The 27,156-nt window shown below is 39.9% G+C and overlaps 1 protein-coding gene across 1 annotated transcript in view; it reads left to right on the forward strand.

Annotated features, from left to right (window-relative positions):
• Window positions 1–27,156, forward strand: part of COL25A1 (collagen type XXV alpha 1 chain) — a 405,096-nt gene that overhangs the window by 214,820 nt on the left and 163,120 nt on the right. The window contains exon 3 of the mRNA XM_083178307.1: window positions 19,796–19,840. Coding sequence (XP_083034433.1) covers window positions 19,796–19,840 — 45 coding nt within the window. The remainder of the gene's footprint in view (window positions 1–19,795; window positions 19,841–27,156) is intronic.

Here is a 27,156-nt window from a genome sequence, read left to right on the forward strand (position 1 = left end):
GGCATTGTATAGCATGGCGAATGCGCCTCTGTGCCCTGCTCCACTAACCTATACTGATGCCATGACCCCCTGTTTTGTCAGCCTGGCGGCCAACCTCTCCCTAAAAGGCTGCCAGAAATTTGGCAAGTGTGGCTCATTTGTTTGCTTTCTTTTAGCTAGTTCCTCTTTGCATCTCCTCATAAAACTAAAAGCACCATCGAACACTATCTCCAGTGTTTTCTGTGGAGATGAGATTTTGCCCTATTTCAGAGTCACCAACAGTAATGGGGCCTACATTGGATAGATTGGATATATTTGGATAGACAGCAACTAGACAGCATTAGGTCGACACCACTAGGTGGACATACATGAAGGTGGACATGACTGAATGTCGAGATGGGTTAGGTCAACAGGGTCATTAGGTCAACATGGGGAAAGTCAACAGTCAAAAGGTCGACATGGTGAAGGTTGATAGTCAAAAAGGTTGACATGGTTTTTTTCAAGGTTTGTGGTCCCGAATGTCAACACAGTTGACATGGACACTGAAACGTAGCACTGCGTCCACTCACATGGCTCACTGCACATGGTAGGACATAAAAAATACCACTGGCCCTGACAGATCGCTCAGCACACAGCGCTGACACATCTATCATCGCTGGGAATGCTCAGCAAATCTCCTCATGTAGGCCCCTAATAGCAGTGGCTTTATCAATCCAATCAGTAAAACAGACCAGTAACAGAAAATTAGTTAATCTCATGATTTTAATGTTCAATAATAACATCATATTCTTCTTTTCTTCCTCATAATATTGGAATACAGTGATATTTTTAAACACTGTGATAAGTACAGAACTCCCTGTGTGATAAAGGGTGACTGTTTGCCTAGATGCCTGGAATGTAAATTTGAGATTCTTCAGCTCCTCTTAGCTATACAGTAAATTGAGTATGAATACATTTAAAACAAAATTGTATTATTTCGGCAAATATCACCTGTCTAGTCCAGGCTAGCATGTAATGCAAATAGAAACATTTTGCAATCTCATCTGATCGGTGTAGGTGAAAGCAAAGGTCAGTAAGATGTGATAAAACTGTAGTTTCCCATGGCTGTTATTTCATTAAATAACAGTAACTGATATTGAGTTTCTTATTTCACCTCATTGTATTGAGGCAAAGGTCTCTATTTATTATTATGTGGCAATAATGAAGATTTCCTGTCGCTGTAGAAAATCTTTTATTGCCTAATATAACCCAATTTAATACTGTATCACGTGATTTGCTGAGTCATACTGCTCTCCCCCAAGTCATACTCGTCCTTCTGGCCAGTCCCTACGCTGACAAATACATGAGAATTGCTTTGTATCTTTTGCACCTTGCCTTGTGACCCCTTGGGTGGCCAGTACCTAGTAGCCAAGCCCCATGCTGTATAATGCTGGTAAACTCTGCATTGTAAATAGGGATGGCCATCGGCCATCGATGATTAGAAATCATTGATGGTTTATGGCCGATGTTGAATAGTTTTACCATCGATGGGAAGCTTAAATGAATAGTTTCGTATTTGCTTTTTTCCCAAGGTAAAGGGACATGGAGCATAGCTCCGCCCCCGACCGCCACAAAGCCACGTCTCCCTGTTTTGATTGGCCCACAGGCCAATTAATCAAAGAAAATGGATGACCATTGATATGTACAAACATCGATGTTCATCCATTGAATAGTAATACACTATCGATGGCCAGTTTTGCCATTGATGGCAACCATTGATGGCAAAGGCAACGATGGCCATCCCTAATTGTAAAGTGGGCAGCATGGCTACGATGACACATAAACCACGCCCTATGTAACTCCTACTTTTATTGTCACACCTCCACCCCACCCTCTGCGATGCGTCACACCTCAGTGCCTTCCCCCAGATGAGCTGGTCTGGCTACTCTCTCTCCCAGAGAGGTCAGCCAAGAAGTCGGCAGCTCTGATTTATTTTCATAAATCCATGCACAGTGCAGGCAGTAAACTAATATCTATCCTGTCTTATCTGTGCAACAACAATTTGGAACATGTGAAGGTGAAGATCCACTTAGCAGTCTAGTGCCAGGGCTGTAACAAGAAAAGACCCAAGAGGATGTTATGCTTTCTCGTCTACATTTACATAGCACTTTGAAACTGATAGTCAAACTTCCTGCTTGTACTCCCAATAAAAATTGCTATTAAATGATGACATAGTTGAAAATAAGGCAGCATTTTCAATTCTGACATATCATTGCTGTATGTTGGCATTACCGCTGCCTAGGGTAAGCTAGTACTGTACAGTACTGTAATGTTTATATTCTTATGTGAAAGTTTGCACCACCAGCCAGAAGAAGAACAGACATTTACTGTATGGCTTGGTGTATAGTAACATGAATCTGTATACTTGTCTATGATGTAAAATGAGGAGACATTTATCTACCTTTCAGATGGAGCAGCTCTCAATGGAGCTGCTTCTGGCGATAGTATCGCATTCGCCGCTGCGTGCCATCCGTCAGAAATGGGCGCACGCACAAGACGCTCATGCCCTTGTTCTGACCGCCAGCCTGCACCAGCTCAAGTGATCTGCCGATCCTCCGGGCTGGCTGACAGGCGCTCCATCTGTATTTCTGTCACAAGTGTTGAAACTTTAAGGAAGCCATCACAGCCACATATAGACCTTCTGTCTTTCTATATTTGTTTGCTGATAGGAATTGCAATTGAAGAAGCTGAATATGTGCTTCATATACAACATACTATAACATGACTTCAGTAGGATGTACTATTGTTCATCTGTTGTGCTGAAATCCTGCAGGCGTCTGTCACTAAGGTGCTCTTGAAATGATATATTTGCTGCTTTAGAGAGACATCTGACAGGACTTTGAAGCATATACAGTGTTCTAAGAAAGGGCTTTATGCATAAAGAGACAGGCAGCATGTGTTTCAGAGGCAGATTATTCACGGTAGTGACGGCCCTCACTTGTCATGTGCCACTACTAATCCTTCAGTATAGGATTTCTTTGTCGCTCACTCAATGTCGTCACCACTGAAATGCAAAACTTTGACGTAGGGTGAGTACTTAGCTACATCTGTCACCATGATCATGAAGACCTGTCGCAGAGTGTGCAGCTCTTGTGATGGAAGTAACTGTAAAAGGTATATTCTCTAGTAGATGTTCCCTTTCATGGAGATAAAAAGGTGTCAGGATAAATACGCAGTAAATACAAAATTGCATTTCTCATTCAATAAAATAAGCATGAGAGTTCAAGACCAATGTGATTAGGCCAAGTGATCAAAAGGCTGCGAGGGGTTCGGTATAGTCCCACTAGTAAATGAGGCAGGGGAATGTAGAATTCAGGCAAGTGTTAATGTCACTTTGGGAAGAATACTGTACAAATGGACTTTTTATCCAGAGAATATAGACTTGTATCTATCGTGGGAGGATTAAAAAAAAGAAAGAAAGAAAGAAAATCTGACAATAGGAAAAAAAACACATTTACATTATTTTTAATTTCCCACTCCCCACTGTCACCATCCTGAGATGACAATAGGGACAGGGGACTTCACTGAATATAATTTAATGTATGCCGTTTAAAACAAACTCTCAGTGATGCTTTAGCAGTTTGTACTATGTATATCTAAAAGGAATAAAAGGATTGGAAAAGTATTGTAGGCTATGAATTCAGCTTTGGGGTAAATGACTTATCGGCAATATGCGCATGTGCTTGCACTTAAACTGTGATCTCATTGTGAAAAATGCGACCGCAGTCTAAGTGACGATGGGGGCAGCAACTGGGCATTTGTCGGGCTCGACAGAGCATTCTGGAGCCCGGTCCCGACAATGCAATCATGTTTTGGGGGGGAAGGGGGGGCTGGGTAATATCACACGCAGCTGTTGTAACAAAAAAGATGGCAGCCCTGTGAGTGGCTTTTCAGCTGGTCTGTGCAACCAGGGGGCTACCCTGAGGGCCTAATGGGCCTATCGCTTGCAGGGAGCCCTTGGCCTGTCCTGGGCGGCCACCCTCAGGCTACCACCAAAAAATTAGCAAAATTACAGCTGAAGCTAAATCAGGTCCTATGTACAATCATGGTACTATATGCTAATGTATGCTTATAACATATCCCCCAACTGTCCCACTTGGAGTGAAACAGTCCTGATTATCAGGGACTATCCCACCGTCCCACTCACGGCATCTTCACAGTGCGGGACAAGCCGTGGGTGTGTACATCCTTTATGGATGCGCAATATCTTCAGGGCATGAGGAGTCCTGGATTTATTTACATTCACAAATATTGGAATGTATGCATTAGTGATAGGATGGCATAATGGCATATTTATTGTATTAATAGTCCCTGTTAGTGCACCACAAAAAAATGCAATTGAGGTGCAACGCATGCAAGGAATCATTACTTATTCTCCCTGTTGTAATCAGTGAACATCCTAAATACCAGTGTGTTGTCTTTATCTGTGGTCTAACTACAGTCTGCTATTCTATAGTCTCCTACATGCAGTCTCCTACACTGCCTGCTAACATATGTATATATACCGTATACAGAGCTGCTTCCATTGACTGTACCCTGTTCTGCATCTGACATTGCAGACACACATGTTCTAGCGTGTTACTGACTGAATCTATTTAGAGGTGAGCACACTCTATGCAGAGATCCTTCTGAGATCAGACCGCTCTCTTGCACCATGGACAGAGCTTGTGTAAATGGACACGGATAGTGATGAACGCTGAATCAGTCAGCCCCATAATCAACATAACTAATATTTATTAATATGATTATATGTTATGGTACACTCATTTTAAAATGTAAAATGAGTATGTCCCTCTGATAAACATGTTCATTTACAGTGTATGCTTGCCTGTGGGAAGGCGGTACACTCTCCTGCTGGCTTTAATTATATTATAGAGGATGTATTTTCTGGTTGGTGCTACTGCTTCTACTAGAACACTTTCAAGAGCCAACTACTGTTTCATATCTTTCAGGATGTACTCAGCCTAATGTATAAAACAGAGACTACAGCAAATCCTTTTGGGGAAACAGATTTCTTTCCCCCTTTTGTATTTTTTTTCACATAACTTACTCAACATTTTTGTAAATTCATTTTAGGCTTGAAGACGAAAAATGTTATTTTAATCTGATATTGGAAGCTAATAGTGAAAGAGCCACTCTGAGATGTGACGCTGGCATGTCTGAGGCTTTTTTTTCCTAAATAATCAATCAAGCATTTTTACATACAGTACTTACATTTGAATTATTGAAAGAGACTTTTTTTTTATATGTTTTATTCTTAAATAATTGATATTTTGTATTGACCTGGTGGTAGCAATTATAAAAGGAATCCCTCTTAATCTAATAGTGGGCAAGGGAATGGGCACAGTGCTTCCTATTGGTCCGCACAGCTAGACCACCCTTGTCTGTGCGCACAAGGGGTCTGATTCAGAAGTAGTTGGATGTTTGTTTTTCATAGAACAGTTTCATATTTCTGGCATTGTCCCTTCTTTCTACTTGCAGGTCATGGGCAGTACGGATGGTGTAATGGTTAGCATTACTGCCTCACAGCACTGAGGTCATGGGTTCGATACCCACCATGGCTCTAACTGTGCAGAGTTTGTATATTCTCCCTGTACTTGTGTGGGTTTCCTCTGGGTACTCTGGTTGCCTCCCACAATCTAAAAATATACTGGTAGGCTAATTGTCTCCCAACAAATTAACCCTAGAATGAATGTGTGTGCGTGTATGATGTGTCCTCGTACATCTTGGTTTTACTGCACCATGCATGGCACAATATGGCACACCTCGGACTCTGCAAAAGTCACGCTTTGTGATTTTTCTAAAAATTTGCTTGTCTAATCTATTACTTTATAGAAGTTCTACAACTTCAGAAATTTTTTAGACTCTATTTACTTGCTACATTTGGAAAAACAGCTAAGCCGTGTTTTACATGTTGTGACAAATTGAGAAAAAAAGCCAAGATGTATGTGGACACATCTTGTATGTGGTAGGGAATATAGATTGTAAGCTCCACTGGGGCGGGGACTGATGCGAGGGTTGGGATCATTTGGTCTACAGCATGATGGCCGACAGTCATTAGGTTGACACCATTAGGTCGACATGGGAAAATGTCGACATGGTTCTAGGTCGAAAGGTTATTAGTTCGACAATGTTTAGGTCAACAGTCAAAAGGTCGACATGGGGTTTTTCACAGTTTTTTTACCTGAATGTCAACACAGTCGACATGGACATAGTTTAAAGTGCACCGCATACCCTTGCATTGCTGGCGGCGCTCACAATGCATCGGGCACACGATTTTATTCTCCCACCACGCCCCAGTGGATGGTAGGGCATGAAATACCGCCTGTTGGCACATGTCGGCTCAAAAAACAGTGAAAAACCCCATGTTGACCTTTTGACTGTCGACCTAGACAATATCGAACTAATGACCTGTTGAACTAACGACCTGTCGAACTAATGTCTGATACAAAACCAATGTCTGATACAAAATCTCCTTCATACAGCCTGAAGATGCTGTCATAATACAGATTATATTCCCATTTTATTTTAACTGAACTCTTTGATTTGTGCCATTATTAGAATTTACACAAATATTTCTCAGTCAAGCTTTATTGTGCCTTACTCAACAAAGAAGAGTTCTAACAAGTTAATGGATAAGCACGCAATGGGCCTGATTGAAAATGGATGGTGTCCCGATTCTGTTACAAACTACCAATATTTTATTCCCTGTACATGTGACAGAGTCAAAAAAGTGTGGTGTTAGCTGCAGCCTGATTGGCCTGCTGCAGGTGTTGGGGTGGTAACAGGGTGAGTTTGTCCGTTACATTTTTATGGCATGCTGAAACCAGCGACCGCATCCGCAGATGCAGATTCACTGGCCTCAGAAGCTTAGTTTTGGTGGACAATCTGCGCAATTTTAGGGCCGACTGGTCGGCGCAATGGTCCCAATGTTAATTTGATACTTTGATGGCTCCTGTGTGTGGCATTTGCATAAATGATCAGATCTGCTGTTACTGAAATTGCAGCAGCAACCCAGACTGCGTCAACTTGTGAATCAGGTCCCATGCTCTAATTTAGTACACACAGTGTTCAGCACTAGTCACTAGTTACCTATGAACATGCTAACACTTTCCTTACACTGTCTGATATATGGCACTCAATTTAGATTTATATGTAAATGGCTTTTACATTTCAGTCATATGCAGCCTCAGTCCCCATAAATCTTGGATGCAGTTAAGCATGGTCTGGAAACAGACTCAGTGTTTGTAGATATTGTTTGCATATATAACGGGTAATGTGCCAAGAATCATCTCTCCCACACACATTTTGAGCCATTTCCAAATCCAAAGTTTGTATTGTACATGCCAAGTGATATGGTGCTCTATCAGGAGGAAATATATAGAGACTGTCTAAAAGAATGATATGAAATTATTTGTCTTGCAATAATATTTGAAAATACTGTAAGTAAATGTTAGTTTATCTGACCTTCAATAACAATTCATACCACCAAATGGGCCCTAATTTTTATCTACGACAAAACTAAGCTTCAAAAGTGATAAAATGGAGAGTGACTGTGGGGCAGATTTATTAAGCTCGTGAAGTGTTAATGTGGCTGGTACTTTATCACCGGCCAATCAGGGTCCTACCTGTGAAGTTAACGGCTTGGTTTGAAAAATGACAGGTAGGAGCTGATTGGCTGGTGATAAAGACCAGAAACGTTTTCACCGAGCTTAATAAATCTTCCCCTGTGTTTGAAAAATGTCAGGCAGGAGCTGGTTGGCTGACTGTTTATCACTTTATTTATTTTATTACTTTTGAAGCTTAGTACATCTGGACCATTATACTGGACCAGATACAGTCAATAGGTAATCAGTAGAGCACCATTGTGCATGTGGGAATTCCCAGTGCACCAATTAACCATCACTGTTACCTATGATCGCTACATACCACTATACGTAAGCCATTCCTTCAGGACGTCCGTACTATTAGCACCCTTCTGAAGACGTCACCCAGTCATAATAACTCAATAGGGGTTTATTCACTAGGAAATGCAGCAAGACCAGGATAACTTTTTAATTTAACTTAGACCTTACCTGTAATTAATTGGACACATCTCTGAGATTTTGACTGGGACAGTATACGGGAAATCTATACAACTCATTGAGGCTAAACACAGACATAAGCATATTAACAGCCAGCCCCCAAAGTACCCAAATAATTGCTTTTACATACAGTACATGGCAGATTAACTGTCCTATGAACATTAACATCCAATACATTTATTAACATATCCATTTATCTTTTATCTGGTAGTGCTTTCATCATGTAAAAAGCATTGACTTTGTTAATTTGCCAGATACCGACAATCCTACTGAGATTTGACAATCTAAGTAAACTGTTCCGGCTTCTGGAATGGACATACTGTAGTGCTTTAACATTAAAGAAAGGTGTTTTCTGTCAGTTGCCTGGAATTTACATTTTTCCCTGAGTGAAAAGAACAGGGAATTGATCTTTGACCACTCTCATCCCACAAAGAAAAATGACAGAAGGTTATTCTCTGGTTAAGTGCATAAAATATAGCAGCTTATAGTTAGTTTAAGCCAGCTGCATTGTTCTTATTTTACAGTATATTTATCTTGCTTTATCTCAGTTTTTTACCTCTCAGTTCCTGCTTTAGGAATAAAGTCAGAAAGAGCATGTAACTGCACCTAGGCCATCATTCAGATGTGGTCGGAGTAGCTTTCATGCACAAAATGAAATTTTGGGCCTTATTCTAGTTCACTCTTTCTGACAAAATCCTCCTTAGCTGGACAAAACCATGTGCACTGCAGGGGGGCAGATGTAACACGTGCAGAGAGAATTAGATTTGGGTGAGTTATTTTGTTTCTGTGCAGGGTAAATACTGGCTGCTTTATTTTTACACTGCAATATAGATCTCACTTTTAAGTAAAACCCCACCCAAATCTAATTCTCTCTGCACATGTTACATCTGCCCCACCTGCAGTGCACATGGTTTTGTCCATCTAAGAAGGATTTTGTCAGAAAGAATGAACTAGAATAAGGCCCTTTGTGCTTTGTGGCATGTGCCACAGTTGCTTCGTGGTCTGAATGAGGGCCCTAGGCAAACCATGTAGCAAATACATCTGTTTGCCTGCAGGATACATGTAACCCACAAATACAGGAAAGCGGAATCTTTTTTACATTGCAAATTAGATTTCAGTTTGCAAACACCCTCCCAAATCTAACTCTCTCAGCACATTTTAAATCTGCCCCAGGGTGCATAGTTACTTTCTCTTACTGAGTGGTGTCTGAGTTCTGGCACTGGTCTCCTCACGCATGTTGGGATTCCGGCATTGGGATTCTGACTGCATCTCAAACGGCATTATGCTGACCCAAACCTGTATCCCATCGCACCTACTTCTGAGCTTCAACACTGAAAGCTTCCTTCTGTGACAGTGGGTACTACTGCTGAATATAAGAAGCACTGGGTGATTAGTGACTAAATTGCCTGGATATTGGCATACAAAAGTAGGGAGTTTTCCTAAGCAATATTGCAATATAGTAACATTAACTAGAGCTTTATAAAGATTAATCCTTTGCAGCCATATTCTATTATTGTTTACTGCTTGCAGTATATTATTATTTGATTGGTGTAAAATAGTTAATTGCATTTAGAATAAAAAAGTTAAGTAAAAAACAATTATAATAATTTCTAAATCAACATCGATTGCATTAATACAACAATCGGTAGGCAATGTACAAGACTATTCTGGAAGAGTAGACTGACATCAAACTGTAGGAATACAATTCTCAGCAGCTATACTGTATGTATGATTTTATTTCAAACCTTGACAGCCTGACATTTGCCATCTGGAAACAATACCAGATCTTACAGTGGTTCGAGGCCTGTAAATTTGTTTGATGAAATTGAAATACCTGCAAGAATATAAATTGCATTTTTCTACTTTATTTTTATTTAATAGAGTTGGCAGTTTACTGTTGAATCCGTCACCTAAGAGAAAAATGTTTTTATTTTTTATATTTAAAAATAGTTTCTATCATATGTTAAGCGCTGCTAGCCAATCTTTTCAAACAAACAACTGAGATATGAAGCTAAAGTATAAGGTAATTCCCCCAATGTCCCCAGTATAACTTGCATTCATTAATCTTTATTGAAGTGGTTCATTCCCGTGGGAGCACATTTTTTCTTTGACGCAAGAGTTTAGAAATTGGTGTAGACACCTAAAAAAGAAAATATTTCATACTGAAAACTGAGATTACAATACAAGGCGCCAAAGCCTGTATCCTTCCCTTAAATAGCAAGTTTAACAATAAAGTAGAGATGACATGCTATACTTACAGTATTATTTGCTTTGTGCTAAATCACAGAATTCTGTCTTAGTTTGGTAGAGTATTCTTCTTCTGAGTGCACGGGCTATTATTGAGAACAGCAAGTATCTGAATGGATAAATATTATTGCAATTGCTGTTCTCCAAGCGAGTTGTACATTAAATTTCTATGTAAAAGCCTCAGCTGGGTCAGAATGTCTTTGCCTGAAGAATTGTAAGCAAAGTGATCTTACCTAAAACTGTGTGAATTAAAAGATGCACCCATTAAAATACTACGTCTGGGAACTGATTAAGAAAATATGTTGGTTTCTCAATCTCTTACCAAGATGTCCACTGCAAGGTTAATTGTGTAAGAGATTGACATGGTTAGAGAAGACCACCTCCTTCTTAGCTCCATAGAGATCTGACTCCTTACCTGCATTATGGCTGTTTCAGGATCTCGCACCTTTATCCACTTATAATGTACAGGTCCCCGGCTGGTGAGCTGCATCAAATTCCATTCAAGCTCCAGTGAACAACTAACCAGAGTTTCACAATTAGTATGGCTGTACAAAGCTTATCTTCAATAAACTATCCTGCTTGTTAAGTACCTGTACTGTCTCTAGTGATAAGGCATTTCGCTAGCGTGTTTATAACTCTACCATACCAGCAGGATACAGTCAAACAGGAGCTGTTTAGCAGGATGCTTACTCAAGAGGACCTTTTGTCAATGCCGACTTTTTGTAATTGCTGGCCTAGTGCATGTGGACCTTTTGGTCTTGACCTATTGGCTGTCGACCTACACACTGTAAGCCATTGCGTCCGCACCCACGCTTTAGCATGGCTACTATCTTTATGTATGTGGTAGGTCATCTAAATTGTCCAGCTAGGATATCACTAGCTAGAGGCATGCTGCTAGTTCAATCTGTCTGATTGGACCCTGTAGCGCTACATCGCGGGTGCTTTTTAGCACCCACAATGTGTTGGTTTGGTCCAGAGGTCGTGTGCCAGTGATGAAGCACAGCTGACACACACCTATGTGAAGAGGGTGGGCAGCATCGGGTCTGGACTGCGTGAAGTGCCCATGGGTTGTGGGTGCAGTTCAGGAAGACACTGCGAATAGCGGTGGCAGAATGTGAGAAAAAAAAATCAAAAGATAGGCCTGGCTGAGAGTGCTCTCTCTCTCAGCCAATCAGCGGCACACCTATCTTTTGAAATTTTTTCACATTTTGCCACCGCTGTCCGCAGTGTCCGCTCAGCACTTCACGGACACTGCGGACTGCCTGCCCTGCTGCTGCACCCACAGCACCTGGCACTTGATGCAGCTCAGACTTCCTGCCCCCGCAGCTCTCCAGGAATTTATCCCGTTTAAAAAATGGCACATCAAGTGCTAAATCGTAGTGAGCTCTACTGGGCAGCTGCCAGGGGAACTCAGGGAAAATTAGGTGAGACTTGTCCTTCGGACAAGTCAGCCTAATGTATGGGGGCCTGTAGGGTTTAGTGTTGAGGAGGGTGAGCTGACCACGGCTGGATAGTTTTATTGTAGGTGTATTTTCTTTCTCTTTGCTTACCCTGATATAGATTATATGTTCCCTTTATGTTTGTTATTATGGGATATTTATTAAAACATAAAGTAAAACATATCAGAGTCAGATACATTATCCATTGATCTGTTCTTTCAAGATGGATATATATTTACATGCTTCTGTTGACAATTTTGTCTTCATTCTATTTTATGGTGTAATGTACATTTGCTTTGTTGAATAACGAAATACAGTATAAAGAAAAAAGATCAGGGACCTTCTTCTTTAAACCTTTGTCTGTTAAAGTTTACACCCAAAGTCACACAATGATTATTGGATTGGTCTATTTCTTAATATGAAATATATTCACAAATATGTTTTACTGTATGTTTGGCAACATTTTAAATAAGAAAATGTTATTACCACCCATTCATGTAATTAAGACTCCTATCCTTCATCTGCATTAATTATATGGGAACATTTTGTAGCACAGTACTTGTTTTACAATCCTATGGGACTAATATGTCACTGCGCAGATGACACAGTGACACTGTGACTTACAATCTTGGCACACTGTCAAGCAAAGGCAATGTTACAATAAGTCATTGTCAAAGCTAGTCTATTTTACAAATAGTGCTGCCACTTACACTTCTATTTTTCATTCTTTTTCTGTTTGCTGATGGTATCTACACTTCTTCTCTCAAAGGGAAATGAATGGCATCTTCAAACTCTTCGCAATAATTGCTCGTGATATCCTCACATATACTGTTTGGCCAGTGAAATTGCCTGTGAGCAAAATGTAATATGCCAGATCAGGATTACCAGCTACTTCATATCTTTCAGTTCTGTTTCTTCAGGAAGTATGACATTTTCAAGAACAGTGGTGCATGTGGTCATTACCAAACAGTGTCAACATTGATGAGAGAGATTCTCAATTCAGCTGTCCTTTCTTCAGCTTGTTGCTGCTTTTCTTCGAGAACTAATCCTTTGATTGCCAGAGACAGACTTCATTAGCCCACACACAACCGCAGGATTTTTTTTCTTCTTCAGTGACATTTTAGGACCTTTGACAGGATATTTCTGAGCGCAGGGCTGTATCTGCACAGTTCTCTCAGATGCAAACAGAAGTAGTCTAATCTTTCAGCAGCGAATGCCAAAACTCCCTGTTTTCACCTTCAGCGAGGTGCCCCGTTGTTCCTTTCAACACATTGCTTCCTGCAGACTAAATAAAATGAATGTCACAGTAATAGGGGAATTAAGAAGGGCCAACAGGGAGATAAGTAGAAAAAAATACATTTAATAGCTATTAATATATATTTTAATAGATATTTGTTTTATATACATAAAGGGATGTGATTTTTATGGAAACATCCCCGGTCTGTATTACTAAGTATATAAGTTTTAGGTTGATTTATTTTCCTGTAAACATGATAAGACTGTGTAATATAATCACTAGACATGCTTGTTGGCTACATATCGGAAGTCAGAACTTAGAACACTTTTACATCTTATCTCACCAGTACATCTAAAGCTGGGTACACCTAAAGATTCATCCGTGCAATCTGTCTGGTGGGACAAAAGGGGTGAGGGGCCTTGCAGAAGGGTGCAAGTAAGACTCATTATGTATTTTCCGGGGCACTCTTTATTATAATTTATTGTGTGTATGTGTATATACCCACCCCCTCACACCCCCCCCCCCCCAACAAAGTTTTCCTGAACTTGTTCTGGGAGCCCCACCAACCATGTGATCAAGGTACAAAGTAGCCAGAGACAAAATATATGTTGGTTTTTTCTAAAGGATATTTGGACGCTTACAAGCTGTAATTATGTGCGGACTCACTCACATCTAATCTGGTGGGGGCAAAAACCTGGTAATATATGGGAGCATATGACAAACAACCATTTGCTTCCAAACACTTAATGTCCCATACGCAAGGTTCGATTTGGTCTATTTTTATGTTATATAAGCAAAATTGAAATGAAATTAAATGGACATCAAACGGGTTTCATCCGCATTCTATGCCAATTCATTCACTGTGCGTGACCTTGCGGTATCAAAATCAAATACAAAAATAGACTATACAGGCAAGACTTTATAGTACAGAATCAGATCTGTATCACTGTATATAGTTCAAATCGAATGATTGTGCTTGCCATTCGACTTGATCCCGATTTGATCCAGATTGAATCAGGGTCGAATCGCAAGCAAAATCGCACCATGCGAACACCCCTTCAGATAGACAATGGTCAGTCAGACAAATTGGTTAAATCTGTTTGAGATAAAAAATTTATCTGAACAATCACTTGTCTGTTTGGAAGCAAAGGCCATAAATGACCTGTGTCATTATTCAAGCACGGGCTGTAACATGACAGTTAGGAGCTGATTGGCTAGTCCTCTATTTCTCTTTATCACCCTCTACTGTATATCTTGTTAAGGCTTAATACATCTGCCCCATAATTTGTTAAAAAATAAATAAAAAGCAAAACAGCACTTTAAGAAGAAATTTTTTTTAATATTTCCCTATTTGATAAAAAGTGAAAGTCATAATTGCATCAATTGGATTAAAACTCTAATGCACAGCTGAAATGGAATTATACTACAGATATGAATTTTCACTTCGTTTTCACTTAGGCACTCAGCAAATAATACCTTAATGTGTTCTGCATTGTTGACTTGGAAAAGTAGAGAACATTTGCCCACATTGGCCGACTTATTTATTAACAGCAGTTATTTATATAAGGCATACATATTATGCAGCGCTTTACAGATAATATGTCAGTCATTCGCATAAGTGACTAGAGCTTTCAATCTATTTTGTCTATTTACTAAGCCTTGGATGGAGAATAATTTGGATGGAGTTAAAGTGCCAACCAATAAATTCCTGTCATTTTTCAAATACAGCCTATAACATGGCAGGTAGTAGCTAATTGGCTGGTATCACTGCACACTTTCCCTATTACATGGCCACATATACACATTAGGCTTACATTTTTGTTAGAAATCAACTGGCCTTGCAGAATGATTAGGAGGAAATTGGTGCACCCAGAAAAACTCACAAGAAGAAGTGGAAAATATGATTTTTGGTAACTTATTGTGCATTAACCAGGTATTGAATTCCTGTCCTATGCACCTATGCTTACCACTACACCAATGCATTACCTTCCTTTTGCATATGCACAGTCTGCAGACTGCACATGCATGGTAAGAATAGCGGGCCCCAACCAGGAAGTAAAGTTAGCCTTCAGTTCATTTTTTATATTTCACAAGTACGGGCACTTCCTGTGTCTGCATAGGTTTTTAATACTTTGCCCTGTTAATTAATTTCTCATTACTGGGATATTATAATTGTTGGGGTTAAATTGTGGTTGTCCCCTAATCTGTTTCTCTCCCCATGCTCATGTATTATAAATCAAGATTTAACTCATCATTGTCTAATTACTATAATGTAACATGTATTGATATTTTCGTACTACCACATCTCATTCCCTAAAACTCTGATTTTATGGTATCATTATTCAATTTCATACCAAAATCACTTTACAGTATGTTGGTTTGTGTAGTTTGCAGAAAGGCATAGTGTGGCTTTAATTATGCACCAAGTGAAGGTTACAGATATTGAGATGGTATTTTAGCAGCATGTTTAAAACATTACTTTTGAATAGAGTTCTGTTTTCCTTAGGGAATTTGGTGTATTTTTAACCCAGTTTTAAAATCTGGAGAACTCTGATCCTCAATTTTTCTTCTTCCTGTGACTCTAATACATAACTATAATAATTATATATATATATATATATATATATTTACATATATACAATACATACAACACAATATATAGATAAGATAAGATAGATAAGAATACTTTATTGTTATTAACAATACACCACAACAAATGCACTGTCAACAAAACTTTACACAAGAACCTGCACAAAAGAAAACACTAAGAGCAATTCCCATGTCACTTTACAGTGATATATATATATATATATATATATATATATATATACTGTAAGTGAAATAAAACATTGCCCAAATACTCCCAACATACAGTTAATACTGTATTAACATACCCTCCAACATTTGGAGGGCAGAAATCAGTGGCCAAATTGGTATGGTCAGCGGAGTGTGGCCAAGTCCACTTTCCTAATGTGTATTGGCGTCAATTCAGATCATATACCCGTGGCCCCAGGATGACCCGGGTATCATGTTAACAGCACGCACCTGCTTTCTGTGCCCCCTGGGGCCTCCTCAGCCTCCAATCAGCTCAAATCCTGTATCGGGAGCGCCCCTGTGCTCTGGTGGGCACTGGCTTTGCACTCCCCTGGGAACAGAGACGAGGTGCAGGGGTTCGGGGGAAAAATCCCTAAGCAAGGGGAGTACTGCCGTTGCTCTGAGTCCACGAGTCCCCCTGCAGTGCAACCCGGGAAATGTAGTCTTAGCAGGCCACTCACACTCCCCAAAGAGCAGCCGGCAGTGTAAAAGATGAAAACTACAATTCCCAGAGTCGGAGGAGCCGCCTGTCAAAAATTGGTACAATCGGTACAGTTAGATTTAGCCGGTACATACCATTAAAAAACTGTACTGTACCGGCTAAATCGGTAAAGTTGGAGGGTATGTATTAAAAGTATTAAAAAAATATTTACAATCAGTCTTAAGGTGCCCATACAATAGTAAGATTTATCTTCAGATCTGGCTGGTTGGAACAAAAACATGGTTATGGATGAGTGACAGTTTGTCAGTTTTCCAGCATTTCCAAGCAAATGGTCAACTGTCATTTGCTCTCATCCATAACCATGTTTTTGTTCCAACCAGACAGAACTGCAGATAAATCTGTGTGTGTATGGCCACCTTTACTTTAATGCATAACTCCCATATTATGTATATTTAAAATCAGGACCTGCCATACCGAAGGGCCATACAGGCTGAGAGGGGGGCAGATTTTTAAGTCTGGTGTGCGATGTCTCTGATAGAGGGGTGAGGCCTAGCGCCGTGACCCCTGTTTTGTCACTTTTGGGGTGGCTCTGGCACTTGCTGAGCAGCTTGGCAGCCCCCTGGCTCTCCTTCCTGTGCTGAAGAGATGCAGGACAGAGCAGCAGTGATCTTTGGCTCCCTCAACCTGTCCCCCCTCCCCTGCCACACTGTGACCCGTGGGTGGAACAGTGGGACAGTCTGCAATTATTGGAATAGTCGGGCTGTAAGCTTTAATGATTTAGGCATATGACTAAAATATAAAAACTGAAATTACCAATATAAATAACTAATAAAACAAATATATCATAAGTAGTAAAACGGCAGCCATTTAAAAAAAAAAAGAAGCAAGTCATACTGTATGGTTAAATGTATTAAAAGTTGATTCTATATATAGTAATAATAATAATAATAATAATAGAAATAGCAATTATTATTATTAATATTATCAAGCAACATATACTGTATAACATGAAATGTTCAATTACAGCAACCTTTTGGTCACTACCTAGTGTTTAGGCAGAAATTAAGGTCTCCAACCTGAAATCACTATTACCTAGCTCCATCAGGTCATCAGTCTTCTACTTCTTTTTTTTAAACCACTGTAATCAGTGGACAGCTAGGCCTCTTACCACTTTTCCTTAGTTTCTGGACACACAAGTATCCTTCTATAGCTGAGGTTCCCTCCTCAGCCATTCATTACGGTATTCCTCTCTGTTTATAGCAGATGATTCTTCTATATTCATGTTGTGCTTTGCCTTTCTCCCACCTCTGCCTCCACTGCCATCTCCTTGCATACGCGAAACTATCTGCCATCTTGTACCAACATTGTATCCCTGTCTTTAATAAGACCACCTCCTTGCCTCACCAACACATGTCTTATCTGCTACCAAAACTATTTACCCACTTCCACCCATATTACTTTATCTCTAACACAATCTTGACGGTTATACCAATAAATATTTTCCTGCATTCAACAAATCCATAATTTTTTCTCTCCAACACCATCTCTGTTTTTCCCTCAATACCATCTTCCTTCCTACCCACTAGCATCTCCCTGGTTTTAACAAGAGTATATTCCTACTTCCACCAATACCATCACATAAATCCCAACAACATCCCATCCCATCTATTACAAACACCATCTTATTTATTTTCCGAGCTCCATCTCCCTGTCTCCACCAACATCATCTTCAAGCTTCCTCTAAAACCATTGACATGCCTCCACCAATGTTATCTCCCATCTGCTACCAACACTTCCTACTTACCTAACCCAACACATCTCCCTTCTTGCACCAACTCTATCTAATTGCTTCCACTAACACTATTGCAATACATCCACCAACACCATCTATTGGTCTCCACCAATATCATTGTTTTGCCTTCACCAACATCATCTCCCTGCTTCCATCAAAATCATCAACCTACTTCCATAACATCATCTCTTGGCTTCCACCTACCATTGCTTTGTCTCCACCAACACCATCTCCCTGTCTCGACCATCTTCGTTTTTTCACCAAAACCATTGCTTTACCCCCTCCAACACCATCTTCCATCTTCTACCAGTACCATCTCATTTCCTTCAAAAACACATCTCCCTTCCTCCACAACACCATCCCTTATATCAGGGGTGGGGAACCATTTTGGGGACAAGGGCCGTTTGTATAGGCGAAAAATGCCTTAAGGGCCATAAATAAAAAAAAAACACTTACAAGTTCACCTGCGGCAGCCATCCCACGCTCCGGCAGCTGCCGCAGTTTAAGAATTGCCGGTCTGTGTGGTCCGACGGCTGTGCAGGGAGTCAAGTATATGGGAAATCTCGCGAGAGGTCGGTAGCTCTTGCGAGATTTCCCCTGTACTTGACTCCCTCCACAGCTGCCGGGCGGGTGGAGGGAGTCTGCAGGGGCCGTATACGGCCCGCGGGCCTGGGCTTCCCCACCGCTGCCTTATATGCTACCAACACCATCTCTCTGGCTCCCCAAAACCATCTTAGTCCTCCCCTAACACTCTCTCCCTTTCTTCCTCTAAACCCCTCTTCCTGCTTCCACCAAAACAATATCTTGTCTTCCATCAATAAAATTACCTTGCCGGCATCAGTACCACCTCCACCAATGCCTTCTCCCATCTGTGAACCTCTATCGCTCTGCCTTCACCAAGACTTCGTCTACCTACAATATTTCCCTTCATCCACCAAAGCCATGCAAGCACTATTTCTCTGCTACCATCAACACTATTACATACACTCACCAAAATCACCTACCATTTCAAGCCCTAGGTAAAGACAATATTTTATGGATCTGTTCTTACTATATGCATTAGAAAAATTCACAAGGGAAAAATGTCAGTGATGGCCAAACACAACATGTAAAGAGCCACCCAGATGTTATGTTGAAAAGATTCATGTTATAGTTGTTTATTTCTGTTATGATAACTCTAATTATAAAAATGTCTTTTCTAGTTTGTAATAAAGTAACAATACATTTTCAATGTTCTTTTTTTTTCCAGGTTTGCATAGGAATGTCCTTTACAGTTTGGTGGTTATGTTGACATAGTGTTTTGGATCAAATAGCTGAGGCTAACCCATAGATCTGTAGCCTCAGGTTTTTAGAGTTTGCCCTTGGTATTTTTTTTAAACAGACTTCAATCTGAATTTAATTCATAATGAATAATCCAGTGAATAATTGCTTGTCATGAACACTAATAGTAAAGTCCAGAAATTACTTCAGATTTCATTTCATGGGCTCCAGTTTTGCTAATACTGTGACCGAGAGGTCAGAGGTTGCAGCAATGACAAGGTCAGAGCAACATAGATATATTTAAATATAAAGAAAATTAGCATTTTAGATATCAACAGTCAAATATACTAAATATTTATGTAATACAGAAAATCCTTTATACAATATGTCCAGTTAATTAGATTTATTGTTCTACATACAGTAATTGCCAAATCTAATTTAAAATTTCTGTTTTTATTTCAGGCCCTCCAGGACAAAGAGGTAAAAGAGGAAGAAGAGGTGAACAAGGTGAGGTGTTTTTCCTTGATATAATATACGAGGTGTTTTTCCTTGATATAATATACAATAAAAGAGAAACATCTAATTTCAGTTGCACACATTGGAGGAAATTTCCTTCACATGAGATGTTGCTATAGGCAACCAATCTACTTATTTATTTAGCACCTTCTAGAAGATAATAGATAGTATCTGATTACTTGTCCATAGCAACATCGCATCTGAAATAGAACTCCTATATTAGTAAATTTCCCCCATTGGGTCTGAATCTGAATTGGGAGCACTTTTGTGAAAGTAATTGAGCACTTTTGTAAAATCATGTTGCACTGCAGCTAAGCCAGAGAGAGTTAGATTTGAGACGGGCATGTCCAAGGTCAAATCAAATTTGTTATTTTTATTATTATTCTTTATTTATATGGCACTCCAAGTGATCCACAATGCCCAATTACAGAGTACATAAACCAGTAACCAAACAGTGATTTAAAGGTGAATACAATCATTTGCAGTATATAAATATAGCTGTACAGCATTTGTTGGCTACATGCAAAAGAAGCCAGTATTTGCCCTGCATGGAAAAAAGAAAAAAAAAAGTTTGGACATCTTGCACGGCAACATGGTTTGTCCAGCTGCACAGTTACTTTTTCTGTTTTCTTAGCTCCCAACTCAAAATCAAGCCCACAGCTGCATGTATTGCTTTTAAATTATGTTTGCATATGTGTTCTTTGACCCGTGGGCAGCAGTGTCCTGTAGTGGGACAGCATCTATACATGGGAAACAGAGGGGCTGGGGGCAAAAACAAGAGATGCCACAACCCTTTTGATTAGACCATGCCCCGTTTCCAACTGCAGCAGTCAGAATGTTGGGAGGTATGAAAGAAGTCTTTTATTTTAACATACATAAGTCTTGATTAGCATGAGCAACGCATTAAATGACATGTCGGCGGTATAAAGAAGTACACAGCATGGGAATTGTATAGTGCTATAGTTAGTAATCTGCATACAGGCTATTGGTAACTTTTATACAGCCACACCTAACAGTCTAAAAGGCCTTCTGCTGGGAGTATGTCCTGAGCTTCTTGCACCCTATCTGGTTAAAATAGATGAATGCTGAACATCCTCGTATTGAATTCTATGGGGGTATTCAATGTGCGCCATTATTTCTGACAGTTGAAAGTATCAACACACACCTATTGAATGCATCCTGGTTCAGCCGCATTGAATCCACACAGATGATACTTTTTAAAAAGTTGAATCTGCATTGTCATTAGTGCCCTTTAGATTGTCTAATCTGTGGTAGTTTTTCGACAATCATTGGAATCTGCAGAAGATTGAATACCAACTGTTAAATCAGATGGTATTTTCAACTGTCAGAATTTCTGACAGTCAGAATTGAGGTTGAATACCCCCTATACTTTGCTGCCTCAAAGTATTATCTGCCATTTGACAAATACTATCATAATATCCAGTGCTTTTGTAACCCTTGATTCACTTATTGCCATAAAATGATGTATTCAAATCCAAACATGAATCGGGTTAGATGTACTGCGCTTTCCACAAGGCAAATGCTTGTTATGTGTCCATAATACTGATTAGCCATTGCTCGGGACACTTTACAAGCCTCTGTAGGAGACTCAATAATTAGAGAGATGCTGAGATAGTCAGGTACTATTAGATAAATACAGAAGTACAGTAAGATACAAAGTTAGACATGCTTTGTGAAAGCCCTCCCGATACTGTACCCTTGCTCACAGGGGTGTAACTAGACATTCGTAGGCCCCATAGCAAAAGTTAGTACCCCTTGCACCTATGATAGTTACGCCCTTGCTTGCTCAGTCTTCACCAGAAGAGACAAGTACGCTAGACCATTCATTTCTTTATTTCAGTGAGGAATTTATACAGGTGCACATATTAGATCATGCTGTTGCCAAATTTGTACAAATCTATTAAAGACCATTCTAAGCACTGCACAGTACCAGAGTATTACATGTCTTTAAACTGCTCCAGCATACACCTTAGGAGTGAATTCCAGCGTATTAGACCCAACTTGTTCCTGTTTATCCATATTCTGCCAATGCCCCTGAGGGCACATTTTTCCACACTTATACATAGTTTGGGTATCAAATTGTAAATCAACATTTGGCCTTTCAGGAAATCAGATATAGATGTCAGCAACCCCCTTTGATAAGTATTGAATTTCTCAGAATATCAATGTCTTGCAGATGGGAAAGTTTTAGAATTCAGAAAAAAAAGTTCAGAAATAAAATTGGCCTTTAAAGGTCATTTTTGCAAAACAACCTATTATTGAAGCACAAGACAGTACAAAAACAGGTCAAGCATTTGAAGAATACATAGATATTATACAATTATAGAAAATATATCAAATGCAAATGGAACTTTGTAGAACAAGACATAAATAGTGAAGGGCTATAGATAGAATGAGTGACACAATTAATTAACCAGACGATGATGATAATAGGGGAATCTACAGTACCACCAATATTGTCAATAGTGCTAGATCAGACAAATTAAATCTAACAACTCATGAACAGTTCCCACTACCTTATATCTTTAAGAGCTCATTTTTGTTTAAGACCCAGTCTTCCCTGTCAGTTAGGACTGCGCCCACCTACATTTTATGGACATGGAAGTCATTTTATCATTTACAAATTAAATTTTTACCTTTTTTTTAGAAAAAAAGTTACAGACCCATTCATCATTTATGTAATACAGAGGATATCACTGATATCTCCTGGTTACATTATTCACCAATAATTTCCATAGTCCTCATATTGGGACATGTAAATTGGTAGCGTTACTGAATGCCATCCAGAAATGGTGTACAGAATATCTACATAATTTGTCTCCCTGTTGAGTGCTCAATGGATTTCAGCATATTTCCAAAGGGGGCTCCTAATTTAAGGTGAGTTATCCCCAACTGATATGTCCCTGTCCTGAGAAAGTGCCCCCCCCCCCCAATGGACAGATGGAACCCTGAACTTTCAACACTGCCTTGGCAGACTCTGCAGCTTGACCTATTCCTGGTTCAACAGCTTTATCTCCCTCTTTAGCAGCATATCAGAATTGTGTTTCCATCAGCACCAGAAAGTGGAGAATCTCAAAAAGTATCACTGGCAAGGATCTGTTTATCTGCAAAATGGTTTAAAGGACAAGCCTCCCACTGCCAATGTAGGAATATTCTTGGGGGGGGGGGCTGTTGCAGTGCCCCCCATGGACTTCCAGCTGTCCAACAGCACCACGGGGTGCATGGAACCAGAGACCAGACCGTCTCTTATATAAACTAATTAGATGTCAAGTCAGTTGTGCGTGGTTCAGAGGGGGAATGTAGGGGTCACTTTTCTGGGTGGGGGTGGTAGTGCTAGATGTAGGGGGTCTCCTTTGGAATCGTGGATCTTGAGCTGCCAAACTTTCCTACCAGCTTGGTCACCTAGAATTGATGTAAAAAATCATGCTGCAGACACTTTAGACAAACATCAGTCAGCCTCCTGTTAGGCTCCTGAACCTAAGCAGCTTTGGGCTACTGTGGGGCTACTCTGAGCTAGTTCTTAGCCCAGGGAACTAGAGATTCCCTTACCCCCATGAAGTTTTAAGATGGCCTGTAAATATGAAAAGAACATCTTCTGAAAAGCTTTCTACACAGGAAGAGCAGCATTTTAGAAGTCATATTTAAGTAAAAGAGGCATGAGTAAGGTATCAATACTGTATTTGCAATGAATTTGCAGAGTGTTCAAAACATAACAATATGGGAAGATTAATCAAGTGTAAAGACAGATAAAGTGGAAAAATATAAAGTACCAACAATTAAGCCCCTAACTGTCAATCTACAGACTGGGTTTGAAGAATGCAAAGAGTTGATTAGCTGGTACTCTATCTCACTATCCCAGCAGGGCAACCTGTGCTACCGCACAGAGTGCATGCTCCTTGGTGTGCGGAACCAGCTGCAGCTGCAACCTCTATTTGCCACCTGGCTTACTGCACTTCTGAGCGTTTTTGCTTTTCTATTATTTTTGAATTGGTACTGGCCACCTGTCTCCTCTGCACCGTCCAAACCTCTTCTCCTCCTATGACTTAATGAATCTTAGTTTTCTTTTTCTTATATGCCACTTTATATCATAAACATTTATGATTAGAGAGTCTCATTTTTTTAAAATATATTTTCTCTTTTACATGTGCAATTTTTTTTGCCACTAATCCATTATAACGGTAAAATATGCAATATATACACAATTTTCCTGTGTAGTTGACACATAGGAATCAATAGTGGTTAGCATATAGTTAGTATTATAAAACAAAAAATAAATTAGAAAATATAGAATCCAGGCATGGCCAAACTGTGGCCCTCCAGCTGTTGTGAAACTACACATCCCAACATGCTTTGCCATAGTTTTAGCATTCCCTAATAGCATAACTGTGGTAAGGTATGATGGGACTTGTAGTTTCACAATAGCTGGAAGGCCATAGTTTGGACATACCTGCCCTTATCCTAATGGCGCATTTATTATCTTTTAACTGACGGATTCCAGTACTTTTATCTTAAGTGTGTGTGGATAATAATATGTCAATAATTTTTGACATGCTAAATTTTAGCAAATTCTGATGCTATTATCTGTTTTATCCACATAAATATGGAAAATTTAAATGTGTTCCTGACCCCAGCTTCCTAACTTACTGATACATTTACTGTGTATACAGAATCAGAGAGTGCTGCCTACCCAATGGTATGGGCTACTTTCATAGATGTTAGAAAAGAACATTGTAAGGCAAAGTCTTATGGAAACAATTAGGGACTGACAATATGTCAGTAGCCAGCAGGAGGCTAATGGTTTTCCATGCGACTTCACCTTGCAATGTTCTTTTAGAATATCTACACGAGTACCCTTTACTTGTACATATAATACAGATATGTTCTGCTGTGGTCTGCACCTGCCAATTGCAGGAAATAAAATGCTTTTATAAAACCATCTGCTAAATAATGTGGTATTGATATGTAACACCATTATAAAGAAAGGGAAATGTGTCCACCAGCTCTAATAAACTGATTTTGTAGCGCAAGGTGACTCCCCCCCCCCCCCACACACACACAGAAAGGAAACTTATTTACTGCAGTCTGAATTAACTTTACAATAAAGAAATTCAATATCAAAAGAGAATTAAATCTACATCTGTTGGCGCTTGTTGTGCAGCCCTAGCACCCAGCTTGTATCACAGAGAAGCTAATTTAAAACATTGATTGGGAACCTGAAGTTGCTTGATGTAATAAGGCAAAAACATTGGGTTAGATTTGCAAACTTATTATTTCATTTAATGTATGATATCTGCAAGCCTGCAGACCAAGCTAATTAGAGTGAGATGAAGATATTATATCAAAGTGTGTGACATTTTAATAGCTAGCCTTTTATTGCTTTCTTAGGGAAGCAGGTAATGAAGGAATGATTTTAAAGATTGGTGGAAGCTGGTGAAGGCTAAGAAATAAGCTAGCATTATGTAAGGCACAGAGGAAGGCTGTCACTCCTGCAAAAGTCTTCAGTGATTTAGAGACATTGGGCGGGATGTAATGCAGTGTGCGTCTATCGGAACTCTAATGTTCTTTTTAAAGGTCCCCTTTAAAAAAACCTCTGGGTTCAACCTGCATGCTGAACAGATGATGTACTCGCAACACATTATATTCAGCCCTTTGTTTTATATTGTGGAAGAGTTTAAGAAATCACGTATCAAAACGTTGGGCCAGATGTATTGCAGTGCCGGCAGAACTCTGAAATGAGACAACTCTGGCAGAACCCACATGTTTTTTTTAAAGGGCAGTCATTTACAAGGCATGTTTTGCCTTGAAAATGACTTCCCCTTTAAAAAAACTCAAAGTTTGGCAGGCATACCACACAGACGCCAGACTCACACCGCAATAAGGTACAATGCCTCAGGTTAGAGGTTTCTAAAAGTTGGTAACTAGAAACTGGTCATTAGTCCATTCCTTGAAGCATCTCTGAACAGAAGTTATATGTACTGTATATTGTCCACTGAGCCTGTGATAGTTTCAGACCCTCCAGCATAACCCCTCCCACTAGGGAGAAATTTTTTCTTCTCTTGGACTTCCCGCTTAATTTTTGGTTCATTCTCCACATCGTATAGGACTGTGTGCTTGCACCCCTGTCACCCACTGCATCTCCTTTTCACCATTGTTGTCTCCCATCAACCCTTGTCTTCCTGTCACCCTCTATCACGGCCTCTTTATTACCCATTATTGTACCCTACCTTGTCACCTACCCCTTTTCTGTCACCCACTATTTATCCTTGCCATCCACTCATTGCCTCTCTGTCAATATACAGTGTATATATACAGCGTATAGAGATATGTCTGTTTACATCTAGCTTCCCTGCATGCTACACAGCATTTCTAGTCATAACATACCACGAGGAGACTTCATATTGACGATAAATGTGTCTTACTCACAAAATGATCTGAATAGGATGCACAAACAACAGTTGCTGACAGTATGCTCTTTTTAGCATAGTGATTGTTTTTCTAGCATTTTTATGCTTTTTTGGGTTTTAACAGAGTTGCCCTGGACCTGTCAGCTCCCTCATGCCCGGTATCTTGTGCTACATATCGTGCATATAGTCTTGCCTGCACAGTCTATATTTTTGTTCGATTTCGATGCTGCGGGGTCGCACATTGGGTTTGAATCAAAAGCAAAATAACCAAATTCAAATAGAAAAATAGATGAAATCTAACTGCATGTACACTCTATATGAATGACTAGCTTTCCATCAACAACTAACTCTCCTTGTCACCCACTGCCCCTTTCACCCTATACCTCTCCCTGTCTTCTTATATTACTCCCTATCATCCACTGTCTCTCCATTATCCATTATCTGTACATCACCCACTGTCTCTCTCTGTCAGTCACTACCTCTTCCTGTCACCCAATGCTCCTTTGTCACCGGCTACTTCTTTGTTATCCACTACCTCTCCCTGTCACCCAATGCCTCTCTCACCCTATATCCCACTGTCTCTCCATCACTGTTTAACTCCTCATCTTTCACTACCTCCCTCTGTCACCTACTGATTATCTGTCACCCACTAGCTCTTCCATTCACCCACTGTGTAAACACTACCTCTTAATGTCACCCAGTGCTTTTCCATCACCCACTACTTCCCACTGTCACCCACTTCTTCTGTCACCCACTACTTCTCAATGTCACCCACTGCTTATCCGTTGCCTACTAACTCTCCCATTACCTCTTCCTGTTGCCCAATACCATGTGGTATATTTACTCTGGTTGTCAGTTGGATAATTCCCCCTTGGGTTCACC

This window comes from Crinia signifera, chromosome 1 (genome assembly GCF_055691185.1).
Source record: "Crinia signifera chromosome 1, ASM5569118v1, whole genome shotgun sequence".
In the NCBI taxonomy this organism is placed as follows: Eukaryota; Metazoa; Chordata; class Amphibia; order Anura; family Myobatrachidae; genus Crinia; species Crinia signifera.